Source organism: Lactuca serriola, chromosome 3, assembly GCF_051521515.1.
Source record: "Lactuca serriola cultivar US96UC23 chromosome 3, Lser_US96UC23_V15, whole genome shotgun sequence".
Taxonomy (NCBI): Eukaryota; Viridiplantae; Streptophyta; class Magnoliopsida; order Asterales; family Asteraceae; genus Lactuca; species Lactuca serriola.
Window position 1 is genome coordinate 37,025,345 of NC_136410.1, and position 15,852 is coordinate 37,041,196.

A 15,852-nucleotide genomic window follows, 5' to 3' on the forward strand; every position below is an offset into this window, starting at 1 on the left:
TGTTCCGATCACTAGAATGGGGTGTTAGAATGATTTCTATATGCATTAAGACACCCATTAAGTCATTTTAGATTAATATAAATTACTGACTTAATTAAATGACGAAATCGGAATCAGATTTGGAAACGACGATTGGTTGATCGAAATGGATTACGAAAAGGGTTACAAGTAATGATACGAAATTTCAAGTTGTTACATTATCCCCCCGTTAGAGGGAATTTCGTCCCGAAATTCAAGACAAGATACAAGACAAAATACAAATCATGTATCTAGAAAGAGTTGGGGATACTTCTGCTTCATCGAGTCTTCCCGCTCCCAAGTGAACTCTGGTCCTCGCTTGGCATTCCAGCGAACCTTCACTAACGGGATGCAACTTTGTTTCGTACGTTTGACTTCTCGATCCATGATTTCGATTGGTTCCTCCACGAAGTTGAGGTTTTCATCGATCTCGATCTCGTCTAAAGGAATCACTAGGGTTTCATCGGATAGGAACTTATTGAGATTTGAAACATGGAAGACGGGGTGGATGTTACTGAGCTCGTGAGGTAAACTAAGTTTATAGGCTACCGGACCGATCCTGGCGAGGATCTCGAAAGGTCCAATGTACCTCGGATTAAGTTTCCCACGCTTACCAAAGCGTACAGTGCCTTTCCAGGGCGAGACCTTCAACAGAACACGGTCTCCAACCTGGAATTCCAGTGGTTTCCGACGGTTATCAGCGTAACTCTTCTTGCGATCGCGTGAAGCTTTCAGTCGTTCTCGGATTTGGATGATCTTCTCGGTGGTTTCACGGATGATTTCAGGACCAGTGAGAGCACTGTCGGGGACTCGACTCTTGGCTAACTGTGTATCTCCCACCTCGGCCCAGCACAGAGGGGATCTGCACTTGCGACCGTATAGGGCTTCAAAGGGGGCATCCCTAATGCTGGTGTGGTAACTGTTGTTGTACGAGAATTCGATCAAAGGTAGATGTGTGTCCCACGACTTTCCAAAGTCAATGACACATGCCCTAAGCATGTCCTCCAGGGTTTGGATTGCTCTCTCACTTTGTCCATCGGTCTGAGGATGATACGTCGTGCTCATGTCTAGTTTGGTTCCAAGAGCTTTCTGGAGAGACTGCCAAAATCGGGAGGTAAACCTGCTATCTCGATCAGAGATAATGGACACATGTACACCGTGCAGTCGGACTACCTCTTGGATGTAAATCCGTGCGAGTCTTTCCATCCTGAATGATTCTTTGATCGGAACGAAGTGAGCGGACTTTGTCAAATGATCGACAATTACCCAAATGGTATCGTACCCACTCGAACACTTGGGTAGTTTGGTGACGAAATCCATGGTAATCATCTCCCATTTCCATTCGGGTATGTCGGATTGCTGGAGCAGACCCGAGGGTTTATGGTGCTCAACTTTAACCTTGGCGCAAGTCAGACACTTGCCCACGAACGTAGCTATCTCAGCTTTCATGTTTGGCCACCAGTATTGTTTCTTGAGATCCAGATACATCTTGTCAGACCCCGGGTGAACAGAGTATCTTGTTCTGTGCGCTTCCTCCATAACTATTTCTCTGAAGCCTCGGAACTTGGGAATCCAGATCCGATCCATGAAACAATAGACTCCGTCACCTCTGATCTCAAGTTTCTTTTCCATTCATCTCAAGGTTTCGGTCGACATGTTCTCGGGTTTGAGGGCTTCTAACTGGGCTTCTCGGATTTGCATAGGTAGGTTGGAATGGATGGTCATCGTCTGGTTCTTCACTTTACAGCCTGCACTCTCCTTTCGGCTAAGGGCATCTGCTACCACATTGGCCTTGCCGGGATGGTAACGGATTTCACACTAATAATCACTGAGTAGTTCTACCCATCGCCGTTGTCTCATGTTCAAGTCTTTCTGGTCAAAGATGTGCTGTAGGCTCTTATGGTCAGTGAAAATCGTGCATTTGGTTCCGTAGAGGTAATGTCTCCAAATCTTCAACGCAACGACTACGACTCCTAGCTCCAAGTCGTGTGTAGTATAGTTGACCTCGTGTGTTTTCAACTGTCTAGAGGCATAAGCAATCACCTTTCCTCTTTGCATGAGCACACATCCTAAGCCTTGGGTAGACGCATCGCAGTAGACAACGAAGTCGTTTGTCCCTTCGGGTAGGGACAGAACAGGCGCGCTGCACAAGGCTTTCTCCAACGTCTGGAACGCGGTTTCTTGCTTATCACTCCAACAAAAGGGTACACCTTTCTGTGTTAGAGTGGTTAGGGGTTTGGTGATCCTGGAAAAGTTCTGGATAAATCTCCGATAATAGCTAGCGAGACCCAAGAATTTCCAGATTTATGTGGGTGTCTTCGGTGCTGACCAATTCTCTATCGCCTTTATCTTGGAAGGATCGACATGAATACCCTCCTCACTTACTACATGACCGAGGAAAGTTACCTTCCGAATCCAGAACTAGCATTTGGAAAATTTCGCGTACAACTTCTCGGATCGAAGGGTTTCCAACACTAGCCTCAAGTGTTGTTTGTGGTCTTCTTCGCTTCGGGAATAGACGAGTATGTCATCAGTGAACACAATGACAAACTTGTCTAGATAAGGATGACACACCCGGTTCATCAGGTCCATGAACACCGCCGATGCGTTGGTTAGACCAAAGGGCATCACTACGAACTCGTAGTGTCCATATCGAGTCCTGAAAGCTGTTTTGGAAACATCACTCTCATGAACTCGTAGCTGATGGTACCCTGATCGAAGGTCTATCTTGGAGAAGTAACTGGCTCCCTGGAGTTGATCGAAGAGGTCATCTATTCGCAGAAGAGGATATCGGTTTTTGACAGTCAACTTGTTCAGCTCGCGATAATCGATACACATTCGAAAGGATCCATCTTTCTTCTTGACAAACAGTACCGGAGCTCCCCATGGTGAGGAACTCGGTCTAATGAATCCTTTACCGAGCAACTCATTGAGTTGGCTGGATAACTCCTGCATTTCTGCTGGAGCTAAGCGATACGGAGACTTCGCTACGGGAATAGCTCCAGGAATTAGGTCAATACGAAACTCGACCTGACGCTCGGGAGGAATTCCTGGAAGCTCTTCGGGAAATACATCAGGAAAGTTACAGACTTCGTGGATGCTCGCGAGGTCTTTAACTTCCTGTTTCTCGTTGATTACATGGGCCAAGAATGCAATGCACTCCTTTCGTAGGAGCTTTTGAGCTTTGATGCAGGAAATGATACGAAGGTTGGAACTGAGTTTATCGCCATATATTACTAGAGTTTGACCCGAAGGAAGGTTGAGACGGATGGCTTTTTCGAAACAAAGGATGTCTGCATGATTGGGACTCAACCAATCCATGCCAATGATGACATCAAAGCTCTTTATGGATACCGGCATGAGATCGATAGGAAACGAATGGTCGTTCAGGGTAAGGGTACAACCTACAAACACTTCGCTCGCATTTTCTTTCTCACTGTTCGCCATCTCGATGGTAAACGTTTCGGTTAAAGGTTGGGAATTATGTTTTAGGTTATGTTTGAATGCATGACTAATAAAGCTCCTCTCAGCACCCGAATCGAAAAGAATATTAGCATATGAGTTGTTGAGAAGGAACGTACCCGAGACAACAGTGGGATCGGCGACCGCTTCGTCCCGTCCCATGGCGAGGACCCTTCCAATGTTGTCAGCTGTAGACTTCTTAGGGCAGTTTCTTTTAAAGTGCCCGACCTCACCACAGTTGTAGCAGGCTTGACCAACGCCTGCTCCCGAAGATTGATTGGCCGATTGGGCCGGAGCTTTGCAGAATCGGATTGTGTGCCTTTTCTTACCACAATTGATACACGACAGTTCTTGGTAGGGGCCAGGGTTGTGGTGATACTTGCACTTGTCACAGATGGGAAGATTACCAGCATACCGGCTGGTAGGAGTTGGAGCTGTGGATCCCACTACAAAAGCAGTAGCAACGGGGGTAGTAGCAGCATGGACTGCTACAGTTTGCTGTCTCTTGGAGGATCCTTGGGAAGATTGACCCTTCTTCTTCTTCCAGAACTTTCTCTTCTCACCACTGCTTTTAGTCGACTCAGGAGCGATGGTGGTTTCCTCGACATCATCACTGTGGTCAATTATGGCTTGGGCTAAAGTCTTAGCACTATCATATGTATCCGGGCGAGCAGCTAAGACATGACCCTTTGTTGGATTGGTTAGCCCCCAAATAAACCTCTCGATCTTTTTACTTTCAGGAGTGACTAACCCAGGGCAGAGAAGTGCGAGATCATCGAATCGGGAAGTGTATGCAGCAATGTTGGAACCTTTCATCTTCAGGTTCCAGAGCTCGTGCTCTAGCTTCTGCATTTCACCACGGGGACAGTATTCGGCAAGGAGGAGTTCTTTCATGACGACCCAGCCCATGGCATTGGCTACGGGTAGGGTCAAGGATTTGACTCGACTATTCCACCAAGTCAAGGCTTTATCAATGAAGGTACAGGCTGCAAATTTGACCTTATCGGACTCAGCACAGGCACAAATTTCGAAGATAGATTCGATTTTCTCGAACCATCGGGACAAGGAAATGACACCACCAGTGCCATCGAAGGATGAAGGCTTCACATTCATGAAGTCCTTGTAGGAACCCTCCTTTCGGTGTTCCTGGTTACTTTCTTGATCTTGAGTACCACCTCCCGAACCACCGAAACCACCGGTGTTCAATTGGGACATGACAGCTGCCACCGCGGCGGTAACAGCTGTTTGGAATAACACGGGATCAATTTCAGGAGGAGGTGGTGGCGGAGGGTTGTTGGTCTTTGAGCTGGGTCTCTTTCTGGGAGGCATCTTGATCTAATAAGATCAAGAAAGAAAGGATGATAAGTCCTCCGAATTGGATCGAGAGATATGACCTATATATATATATATATATTCTGAATAAGCGATAAAGCATGAAAGAGTTATCAAAGCAGGTAAACTATCGCTAATGGAATGATCAAGGATCTATACATGAACGAGGATTTCTACAAATAATTGGCTCAAGAAATACTCCCATAGTATTTCATGATTTGTTACTATACTGGCGCGATGTTTGTGGTATTAGGGTAAGTTTTAGGCATGCCGCATACCACAGTCACTCCCAAGCACATGTTGGCAGTGTCTCAAATGAATATAGTTGGCCAGGCTATATTGATCCTAGACACGACTACATAACTGCCTAGGTTTAACCGCAGTACACAACACCCATTTACTTATGTTTTTTTCTACTTGTAGTTACGGATCTCGACGGTTCGGTATACTTGTATACTTTTGAAAATACTTATAGTTTGAAGATACTTTTATTTTAGAGCACTTAGGCCCTTTAGTGTTTATAGTTTTATACCATGTAAGGTTTGGTATACTTTATTCACTATAAACAAGGGCTCTGATACCAATCTGTCACACCCCGAAAACCGAAGGCGGAAATATTTCCGGGGTTGACTCCACGTTGAGTATCAAAATCCAATGTACATAGTAAGTAAAGTAGAACAACCGTTACATTACATATAGAAAAGTTTTACATTTGTTTCAAAAGATATAATTATACAGTTGTGATACATAGTATAAACATAGACAAAACGATCGGGTCTTGTACGCACTCCATCCTGGATCAAGTGGATCTTCGGGTACCTGTTCTATCAATGACCTGAGAACACAAGCAGTTTGAAAATCATCATAACGCTGGTAAGTTCATAAGCGGTTTTTGTTTTGTGAAAATGTTCATGTTTCCTTTCTGTTTCTGAGAATGTAACACACGCCAAGAAAATCCCACATTTTCTTAAAAAGGTTGGTTGGTTGTTTCACATTATGTAAAGTAAAGTTGTACACTAAGAACACGTTTACTCTTGTGAAAATGTACATTTAGGTTATCTGTTTTGTTATACTTATTTGGTTGTGTACCAAAGGATTCCTAGGAAAGTCCCATACTTTCCTGATGGTATGTACCGTTTGTAAAAGATGTAAGGTTATCCAGTTTGTTACACTTTTCTATTTATGTAAATGTTCCCCAGGAAAGCCCCATGCTTTCCTGATTGTTGGTTACCGATGTAAAAGATGTTAAGGATGTATTCATGTTAACGTGGTTATGTTCAATGTTTCCCCAGGAAAGTCCCATACTTTCCTGAATGTTGGTTATCAATGTAAAAGATGTTTCCGAAACCTGGTTATTCTGTGAAGTGTATAAAGATGTTCATTATTACTGTAAGTAAATCTCTGTTATCCTAATTGCGAGTTCCATAACCATACGATAGACTGAACCTGTGGCAATAAGTAGTCCACATCCTTATGACTTTCGTCACCATTGAACCATTTCGGTTCGGCTGTAGCTAGCAGCTAGGTGTGGGGTAGTCAGCCCCGTATAGATCTATACACTTAAGTCACGCTCTCTAAATCCCAGAGATTCTGGTTACGGGTGTAGTCCTCCACTCGCGTATCTCTGTGGAGTGTTCGCCGAGGACGTGTCTCCAATCATACAGGAATAACAAATTTACTAGTAATAATATGATAGTCCTCTACTCGCGTATCCCTATGGAGTGTTACCGAGGACAAACAGTGTACAAGTTTCATGTTCATATGTTCTAATGTCATGCTTTTAACTGATAAAATGTGGAAAACCATTTGTGAAATATATAAAACATAACAGTTTATAAAACCCATTTCACAAATAAGTTTTGAGTACAAGAAACCCTTGTACTTTGCTTGTGTTCCCCCCTGAAAACAGTTAAAAACAATGAAAAAGGGTAGGGGTATGAACTCACCAGACTCGGGAATGCGACAGTTTCGGACACTAGACGTTGGTTCGGGGCTTGATTACTCGTGATGTCCCTATGTAAAATGTAATAATGTCCATATATATCCAATTAGATTTACAATCACTAATTATATGGAACATTACACTCCAACGAGGTTAAACACCTCAAAACGAGCGTTTGGAGTGACCTGGGTGACATCTACAGACGTGATATGGTACTAGGGACTTGGGATTTGAGTTTACTCCCCAAGAGTAAACATTTTATGGAGTTTACTGCCTTATAACACACACATACATGAGTTCACGGCCGTGAACTCAGGTGGGTGTGATTTTGAGGCATGAAGAACCAGTGATTTCAGCAACTGCTTCTTCAGATAGCGAGGCATGAAGAACCAGAACAACACGTTGATCTGTAGAAGACCATTTAGAAAATAAGGGATTTGGTGCAGACTTGCCATCAGATTCAATGGTTTTAGATGGAGGAAGAGACGAGCCATCAACATGAGACAATAAATTCTGATATTGAAGAAACGGCACCATTTGATTCTTCCAGAGTAGATAATTAGTGGAAGAAAGTTTTAGAGTGATCATATGAAGAATAGTAGCCATGGGAAGGGTTCCATCGAGAGAGGGAGATAAAGAAGACATGAAGATTAGAAGGTTAGAAGACCGATTAGAGTTGAAGAAAAGAGATTTGGGAGAGGAAGAAAAACTTTTAGGCTGATACCATGTGATCTTGAAAAATCTCGACACCAAAAAGAGGTGGAGACAGAATATATTTGTAAAACAATAATTTACACATTGGGTACAAGAGAAAAGGGTAATTACATAATACACACTCAAATATTACAAATGGTTATTTATGGCTAATACATTTAACTTGATTTTGCCTTGCAATTCATGATTAATATTCTATGTTGGTACTGAAAGATACTAACACGCTCTAATACCTCTCGCTTGCCAAATTATCTAATCAAAACATGCTTTTTGATCAAACCTAGCTTCACTAATTTAACCTAAAAATGCTCTTAGATTGTATTGAGAAACCACATTAAGTTTTGTACAAGCTTCCCAACAATGTTCATTTCTTCTCATATGCTTGGAAGTATGAAAACATGTGATATATATATATATATATATATATATATATATATATATATATATTCTACAATAAGAAATCATATTGCTTGTTACTTCACATTAACTTTGTAGAACGATTAGGTGCCATAAAAGTTAATTAATTACACAAGAACTCAATCCATATAAGTGGCCAATAAAACATAAATCAAATTCAAGGATTTTAGTTAAAACAAGAACATAATCACTAGAATAGAATCTTAAACCAAACATCAAGTCACATGCATCAAATCAAATGATCAACATGTTTTGAACAAAAACTAGAACTAGGGTTTTTAGCCACACATGGCTAAAACCAAATCAAACAAGATGATGGAATTAAAAGAGTATAATGCTTACAATCGAAAATTACTAGTGTTTGCAATGATCCGGGAACTCCAAAAACTGACCAAAATCGCCCACAGTAGCTCCAAAAACCGTCTTTTTCAATAATGAGCCAACTTCCTCAATTTTAGCACAATTGGTAATCGCTCTCGAGAGAAACACACGTTCTTGTGCCATATTGTGCCCTTTTCTACTAGACCTGCTTTTTGAACTCATGCCATGAGTTTTTGCAACAAACCGCACTTTTTGGCTGACACTTCAATTGGCCTTTGATCTTTATTTCGTCTTTATTTTACCTTCAACCCAAGTTGTGTTGCTCAAATAAATGATGAAGACAAACATGACTCGTATTGGTGTAACATGGACCGCATTTAAAACGTAATCCTTTGATATGATGATGTGCAACGACTTGAGTTTTGTTTTCAAATGTTCTCCTGCTACACATCCGATTCATCTTCTCTCCATGCTTTATGCTCGCCTCCATTGCGCTGCATACCCACAATGCCTGCAACACAATTCAAAAAAAGTGGTGAAGTACCAAGTAGAGGTGTTCATAACCGATTATCCGAATTAATATTCGAAATTTCGGATACGAACTTGGATACCAAAATCGGATATCCGAATATTTGAAATTTTGTTCAAATTAGAAAGGCATATGAAGTCTTTAAATTAGAAAGGCATATGAAGTAATATAAGTATTTAATTAAGGGTATTATGAATATATTTTAGTTATTAACATTCATATCATAAGACATATGCGATTAAAATAACAAAAAATGTATAAACTAAAATCATAATTTTCGGATATCGGATATTCGAATTATCCTAAAAGTTAGAAAAACACTATCCAATTCCGCATCCGAAAAATCTGATATCCGGAATTTTAGATATTCGAAAATTTGGATATCCGATTTTTCGGATAGTTCGGATTTAAAATTTCAGATACGAATATTTTTGAAGACCCGTAGTGCCAGACACTATAAATAAAATAGGCAAATGCCTCAATTGTTAACCAAGTGCAAGAATTAAGAACTCAAATGCAATAAGAATATGATATGGACGTGCAAAATGGGTGCATAAAATGCACCTAACATTTATGTTGTTCAAAGTGCTTCACTGCTTCCACCACATCTCCCCCAATAATGTCATAAAAAGTCTTTATGAACTTAAAAGAGAAGTCGTATGGACCTCGACATTTTTCATTGTCGCAACACCACATGCCTTCTTTGATCTCATCCACGATGAACGATTCTTCCAAGAAATTTCAATCATGAGCCTCTAAGATATGGAAGTTTGAGCTTGTGAGCTGCGGTCTACAAGTGATACTTTTCTTTTGAAGAAGTTGAAAGCCTCGTTATTTATTATGTTTGCCTTTGTAATCCACACCCTATTAATATTTAAGTCAATGGTGCGAGAATTCTTTATATTTGTATTCATCAATTTATGGAAAATCTTTGAATTTTAGTCACCTTCAACCTATTTGTACTTGTTTTTTTTTGTCTTAAGTCAAACAATCTACTATATTATAAATCTTGAATGTTTTGTTTGATATATTAGTTAAGCAAATTATTTAATTATTCATCAAACATTTGAAACAAAAATAAGTAAAAACAATTTTCTTAGTCATTTTATTAAAAATCAATTTTATTTTTAGAAGATAAAGTTTGATACAATAATAAAAGTAGGTAATAGCAATGTTGTAAGTGATAAAAAATATAGTATTTAATATGATAGTAGAAGATGTCATATAAAAGTGATATATTACAACAAGAAATAGTTTCTCGAAAGCTCAAATTGCGATCTATATTATATACTAGTTGTGAGACCCGTATATTACATGGGTTTATTAAAAATAAAAATGTAATATCAATATTTAAATATTAAATATTTTATAAAATAATAATTTTACATATCATAATGTAATCTTTTAAAACATTTATAAAAGAAAATCAAATCTTCTCTAGAGTTTAGAGCATTTATGAGACTTTATTATCAAATTAATAGAATGATTGTCTTTCCTTATATGAAATTTTATTTTAAAAAATGGAAATTCTAAAAAAATGACAAGTGGAAAATAATAATTCTAAAATTCTCACAAAATTACATGGCAAAACTCTTGAAAATTAACAAGTGACAAAAAAACCTTCATTTATTAGAGAGTAGGTCGAAAAGCCCTTAAAATCAATAAAGTATTTATAGGAAGATACCGTTGAAAAATGGGTAGTTAAAAAAGCGTTGGTGAGAAAGGAGTATGAAAAGGGTAATGGAAAGTACTTGACGAAGTGGATCAGTACCCAATTTTCCCCGATTGATGTCGTTTTTGTCAAATTTAAGAAAAATCGCATATCGATTCTACCCATACATACATTCAAATTACTCACTTCAACGCCCCTGTTGATCGAAGGAAACAATAACACATCATACTTCCTACCTCCAACACAATTTTTTCTGGGGTTTTCACCTCACCCTAAACCCCATGGATGGTCCCTTCCTTCGCCGTCAATCCAAAAGATGATCGATCGTACGTTGCAGTCTCTTCCACCTCACCTACTGTTTGTGTCAATCGCCTGTTAATCTTGAACCCTAGATAAACTATCTGAAATCAGCGTCTTCTTTTTCATCTTATGATGCTCCAGTTTCAGTCGATTATAACTAAATATATACTGGGTAATTACTAGTTTATCTAGTACCAATAATTTTGTGAATTCTTGAACGGTGGTGTAATATCGTATCTGAGCCTGTAATTTAGGAATTGAGTCCTGTAAAGAATGAGTAGGTCCAGAAAGTCAATTCGTCAGTGCGGCCGGGATGGTGGTAGTGGGATAGGCGGTATTGCCGCCTCTGATGAAGGGTTACCGGAGATTGGAGTGGTTACGAAGCTTAGGTCAAAACCCCATCAGTTCTATAGCCGAATATTGCCCAGAAAGTCAGAAGGAATGCCTATTTCCCCAGTTAAAATGTTGGCAGGTCGAGAGGGTAATTACTCCGGGAGAAGTAGATTCACGTCTGCAGATCGTTGTCACCTCTCGAGCAGATATTTGCCAGTTAATGGTCCTTCTGTGATCGATAGAATGACAAGTTGTGCTTATGTCTCACAGTTTTCAGCAGATGGGACTCTTTTTGTTGCAGGATTTCAGGTACGATATGCAATCATCTCCAATGGAGCCCTACTGTTTCTTCTTTTGATCTCGTAATAATATTTGTTATTTTCTACATGTGCAGGATAGTGATATTAAGATATATAATGTTGACAATGGTTGGAAAGTTAAAAAAAACATCCGTGCCAGAAGCTTAAGGTGGACAATAACAGATACATCTCTTTCACCTGACCAACGTTTTCTTGTAAGTCTCTGCAAACACTGAAACTTAGAAACAACCTATAAATTCAGGACATATAGTAAGGATGTTTTCTTGCTAATTGATGCTCATGATCTGTACTCTGTAGTAGTATGATTTTTGTTTGATTTTCAAGAACATGAATTGATGTTCCAGTTTCATTCTCACTGACATTCTTATTCTTGCAGGTTTATTCCAGTATGTCCCCTATTGTCCATATTGTGAACATTGGATCAGCTATGACCGAGTCTGTTGCAAATGTGACTGTATGTATTTGTAACAATCTTTTTTTTTTTTTTTTTGCTTACCACAACTTCTGTTTGTTTTTTCAAATGGGTTGAATTGAAGTGTTGTCTGTATGCAGGAGATACATGAAGGTCTGGATTTTTCTGGTCATGATGATGATGAGGAAGATGATTACTCATTTGGGATTTTCTCTGTAAAATTTTCAACTGATGGGCGAGAGCTTGTAGCTGCAAGTAGTGATGATTCAATATATGTTTATGATCTTGCAGCCAACAAGTTAAATGTTCGCATACCAGCACACAGGGTATGAATTATGAAATATGCATTTTGTATCACAAGTATTATTTATTATTCATACTCTTAAAGGCTATACAAAGAATCAAGTTAAAGTTGATCATCTTGAAGAATTGGGCTTCTTTTCTGTTTTGATGGTTTATGGCATGTTTACCTTGCAGTCTGATGTTAATGCTGTTTGCTTTGCTGATGAAGCTGGTCATGTGTTATATTCTGGGAGTGATGATCACCTTTGTAAGGTAAATTCTTCTAGTTTTGTCATATGTATGTATGTATGTGCATATCTGAGTTAAGTATGTTGTGGTTTAGGTATGGGATAGAAGATGCCTTGGGACAAGAGGAATAGAATCTGGTGTTCTGACTGGACATCTTGAAGGCATTACATTCATTGATAGTCATGGAGATGGTCATTATTTGATTTCAAATGGAAAAGATCAGGCTATTAAACTCTGGGATATTAGGAAAATGTCCTCAAATGCACGCAGGTATTTCTAATTCTGTCTATCCTATGGCATTTGATATACAAGTGTTGAAAAATAGCAAAATGTGTTTTTTATTTTTTTTTATTTTTTTATATATATGCAGCAATATTAGTATAGCCCCTCCTAGACACATTGAGTGGGATTATAGATGGATGGAATACCCATCACATTTAAGAAACAGAAAACATCCAAATGATTTATCAGTGTGTACATATAGAGGTCACAGAGTCTTGCGAACACTCATACGATGCTACTTCTCACCATCATACAGGTATACTTTTTATTTAATTACCAGATTATTATTGATTGATTGATTAAAGTTAATATGCATATAGTTTGTAATATAATTGTAATCTGTTGGCAGCACTGGGCAAAAGTACATATACACTGGATCTGCTGATGCCCACATTTATATTTATGATATGGTAAGTTAATTTTTGAATTACATGTAAGAGTTGTATATTAGTAATATATTTAACAACACTTTTGATTTAAATAGGTGAGTGGAGCTCAGGTAGCAAGGCTGGAATACCATGACCAAATTGTAAGAGATTGCAGTTGGCATCCATTTGATCCGATGATTGGCAGCTCATCATGGGATGGGGTCATTGCCAGCTGGGAATTGAAGCGGAATTGAGTGGTGGTTCATTTTTTAAAAAATGTTCTTTAAAATAAAATGTCTCATGTGCATATACCATAATAGTTGTGTGTGTGTGTGTGTGTGTCACCACCTCTACACAGTTAGTCATGTATTTTATACTTAGAATCTTTGCATGCTTTTTGGATTTGGAAATTCTTTCTTTTGGACAAACATTTATGTACATTTTAGCTAAACATTTTCATATGTATGTTGTAGTATTGTATGCCTTGAAGTTTTGGCCTTTTGGTATTTCAGCCCGGTTCGGTTTCTATATATAAAATAACCAAATCGAACTTATATATTTGGTTATCCTGTAAACCAAAGTCCAAAGTGGAGTCAATTTGGGAATATCAATTAAGATTTAAGTTGAGTTGAGCTCCTTGAAGTATAAAACTAGTGAGCCTTATAGAACTTGTGACGATTTACCCTTTTATTCTATTTTCTATGTATAAATACATAATTTATAATTAGTCATACTATACAATAGAATCAACCAGACTCATTTATAGTCTTGTATAAAATCATATGAAATTATCACTAATTTTCTTTTACAAGGTGGGTAATGTGGAGTCAAACTTACATTGGTCGGCAAGATTTCATTCTTGAACAAAAATCCATTTTTTTGATTTATTTCATCTATTCCATGACCGGACTAGGGGATGATACACGTTACACCACGATTTTGAATCAGAAGAGAGATTTCAAGAACTGGCAGATTTATTCACTCTATCAATAACCGAGCCGGATCTGGTGTATCATAAGAGATTTGCCTTTTCTATTGATTCCTATGGATTGGATCCAAAACAATTCTTGAATGGGGTATTCAACTCCAGGTATGAATGGAAAACGACATCTTTATTGGTTTTATTGGTTCTACTTCCTATTTTTTTATGAAGAGAATGAATCTTTTTATCGAAGGATCAGAAAAAAAAAAGGGTCCGAATTCCCGCAGAAGAAACTTTTCGTAGGCTAGCATATTCAATATCAAAATACATCATGACCTAGATTTGTCAGAGTTTCTGGAATTGGTCTTATTGACAGATTTTAAGTCTTTTGCTTATACAAATATATCGTCTGAATTCATGTAAAATCTCTCTCCTGTTCGGCTATGTGCATAGTGATCACTATGATCGTGTGAACCATATTAAAGACTATGTTCTTGTCTTTTGTTTGCATTATTACTTTCTATTTGAAATCTTATCATTTGTTGAAGTATTTAAACCTTAATAATATAGTGATAATGAATATTTTACAATAAAAAAAACTTCATAATACTTTAAAATAATATGATTTTGCCTAGATAACAAAAAAACTAAAATATGAGGTTTATTCTTGATGATAAAATAATAAGTGTTTGTCATAAAGACTCTATTGAAGTTGATCAACTTTCAGACTGAACATTTGTATTTCCATTCATCACTATGCACACATAGTTCTTTTGAATACCACACCAAAAATAAACCCATAACTCCCAAGAGCTCTAATCGATAAATATATATTTTTTTGTACACAATATCTGGATTTCCATTCATCATTATGTACACACAATTTTTTTGAATATTGCGTGCAAAGATTAGGGATGTCAAAAAGTCCTGTGGGACCCCGATCCTGTGGGGGCCCCGTCCCGTATGGGGGCATTTGTTGAAAAAAATCGGGGACGGGGGCGGGGGCGGGGGCAAGGTTAACCCCCGTCTTAATTTTGGGGGCGGGGGCGGGGGTTGGTAGTCCCGTCCCGAAACCCCCGTGGGGGCCCCGTTAACAAATTATATAAATTGACATATATTAGTTATATAAGTATAATAAACAATAAAATGATTTTTACGTATAAAAATTCAACAAAAAACATGTTTTTAAGTTGTTTGTAACATGTAAAATTATGTTATAAATATCTATTTGTTACCCAAAAAATAGTTTCTTTTTGCCCAAATAAGTTAGTCCAAAATCAATCGGGGGCGAGGGAACGGGGGCGGGGGCGGGGGTCAGAAGGGGAATTCGGGGGCGGGGGCGGGGGCGGGGGCGGGGCATGCAATCCCCGTCCCGTTTGCCCCCGTTGACATCCCTAGCAAAGATGAACTGATAACTCTCAAAAGCACTAATCCGTAAAGAATGTTTTTGTACACAAAAATGAATCGAATCGGAAAGTATTGGATTTATCCGTGTTTAAACGTGGTATTTGTTTTCCATGTTGATTAACAGGCGTGGCCAAGAAAACGACACAAAATTTATTGATATAGCCACGTAATCAATGTCACCGGGTGATTACTTTAGGGATAATGACTTCATAGGGTAAGATACTTTTTGAAATGTACACATTTAGTCCTTATTCTTTTTTTCTTGTAAAATAAACCCTTTTACTTTATTTTTGTAACAATGTAGTCATTGTGACCGGCTATACCCGGTATACCGGTTATATACGAATTTTCTTTTAGGGAAAATGACTTGATAGTATAAGATACTTTTTGAAATGTACACATTTAGTCATTATTCTTTTTTTTTTTTTTTTTTTTTTTTTTGTAAAATAAACCCTTATACTTTATTAATATGTACACATTAGGTCATTTTCACCGGATTCTACAGGTTATGCTGATGTGGAAGCACAAGTGGCACTAAATAGCAATTAATTAGCTTGTCACCGAAGGTGG

At 38.4% G+C, this 15,852-nt stretch overlaps 1 protein-coding gene across 1 annotated transcript; it reads left to right on the top strand.

Moving 5' to 3' along the window:
- Positions 1-10,443: 10,443 nt before the first annotated feature.
- On the top strand, positions 10,444-13,442 carry LOC145091932 (LEC14B homolog). The gene is made up of 9 exons (XM_079029769.1): positions 10,444-11,349; positions 11,435-11,554; positions 11,737-11,814; positions 11,913-12,098; positions 12,250-12,327; positions 12,398-12,573; positions 12,674-12,841; positions 12,935-12,995; positions 13,070-13,442. The coding sequence occupies exons 1-9, from the start codon at positions 10,981-10,983 to the stop codon at positions 13,205-13,207; spliced, it is 1,374 nt and encodes a 457-aa protein (XP_078885895.1). The 5' UTR covers positions 10,444-10,980; the 3' UTR covers positions 13,208-13,442.
- Positions 13,443-15,852: the final 2,410 nt, after the last annotated feature.

What these genes read in the sequence shown, in the direction of transcription:
- LOC145091932 (XM_079029769.1), top strand. Translation starts at nt 10,981, where the DNA reads ATGAGTAGGTCCAGAAAGTCAATTCGTCAGTGCGGCCGGGATGGTGGT. An exon ending in TTTTTGTTGCAGGATTTCAG is followed by an intron (nt 11,350 to 11,434) that starts GTACGATATGCA and finishes CTACATGTGCAG; the next exon opens with GATAGTGATATTAAGATATA. An exon ending in ACATTTATATTTATGATATG is followed by an intron (nt 12,996 to 13,069) that starts GTAAGTTAATTT and finishes TGATTTAAATAG; the next exon opens with GTGAGTGGAGCTCAGGTAGC.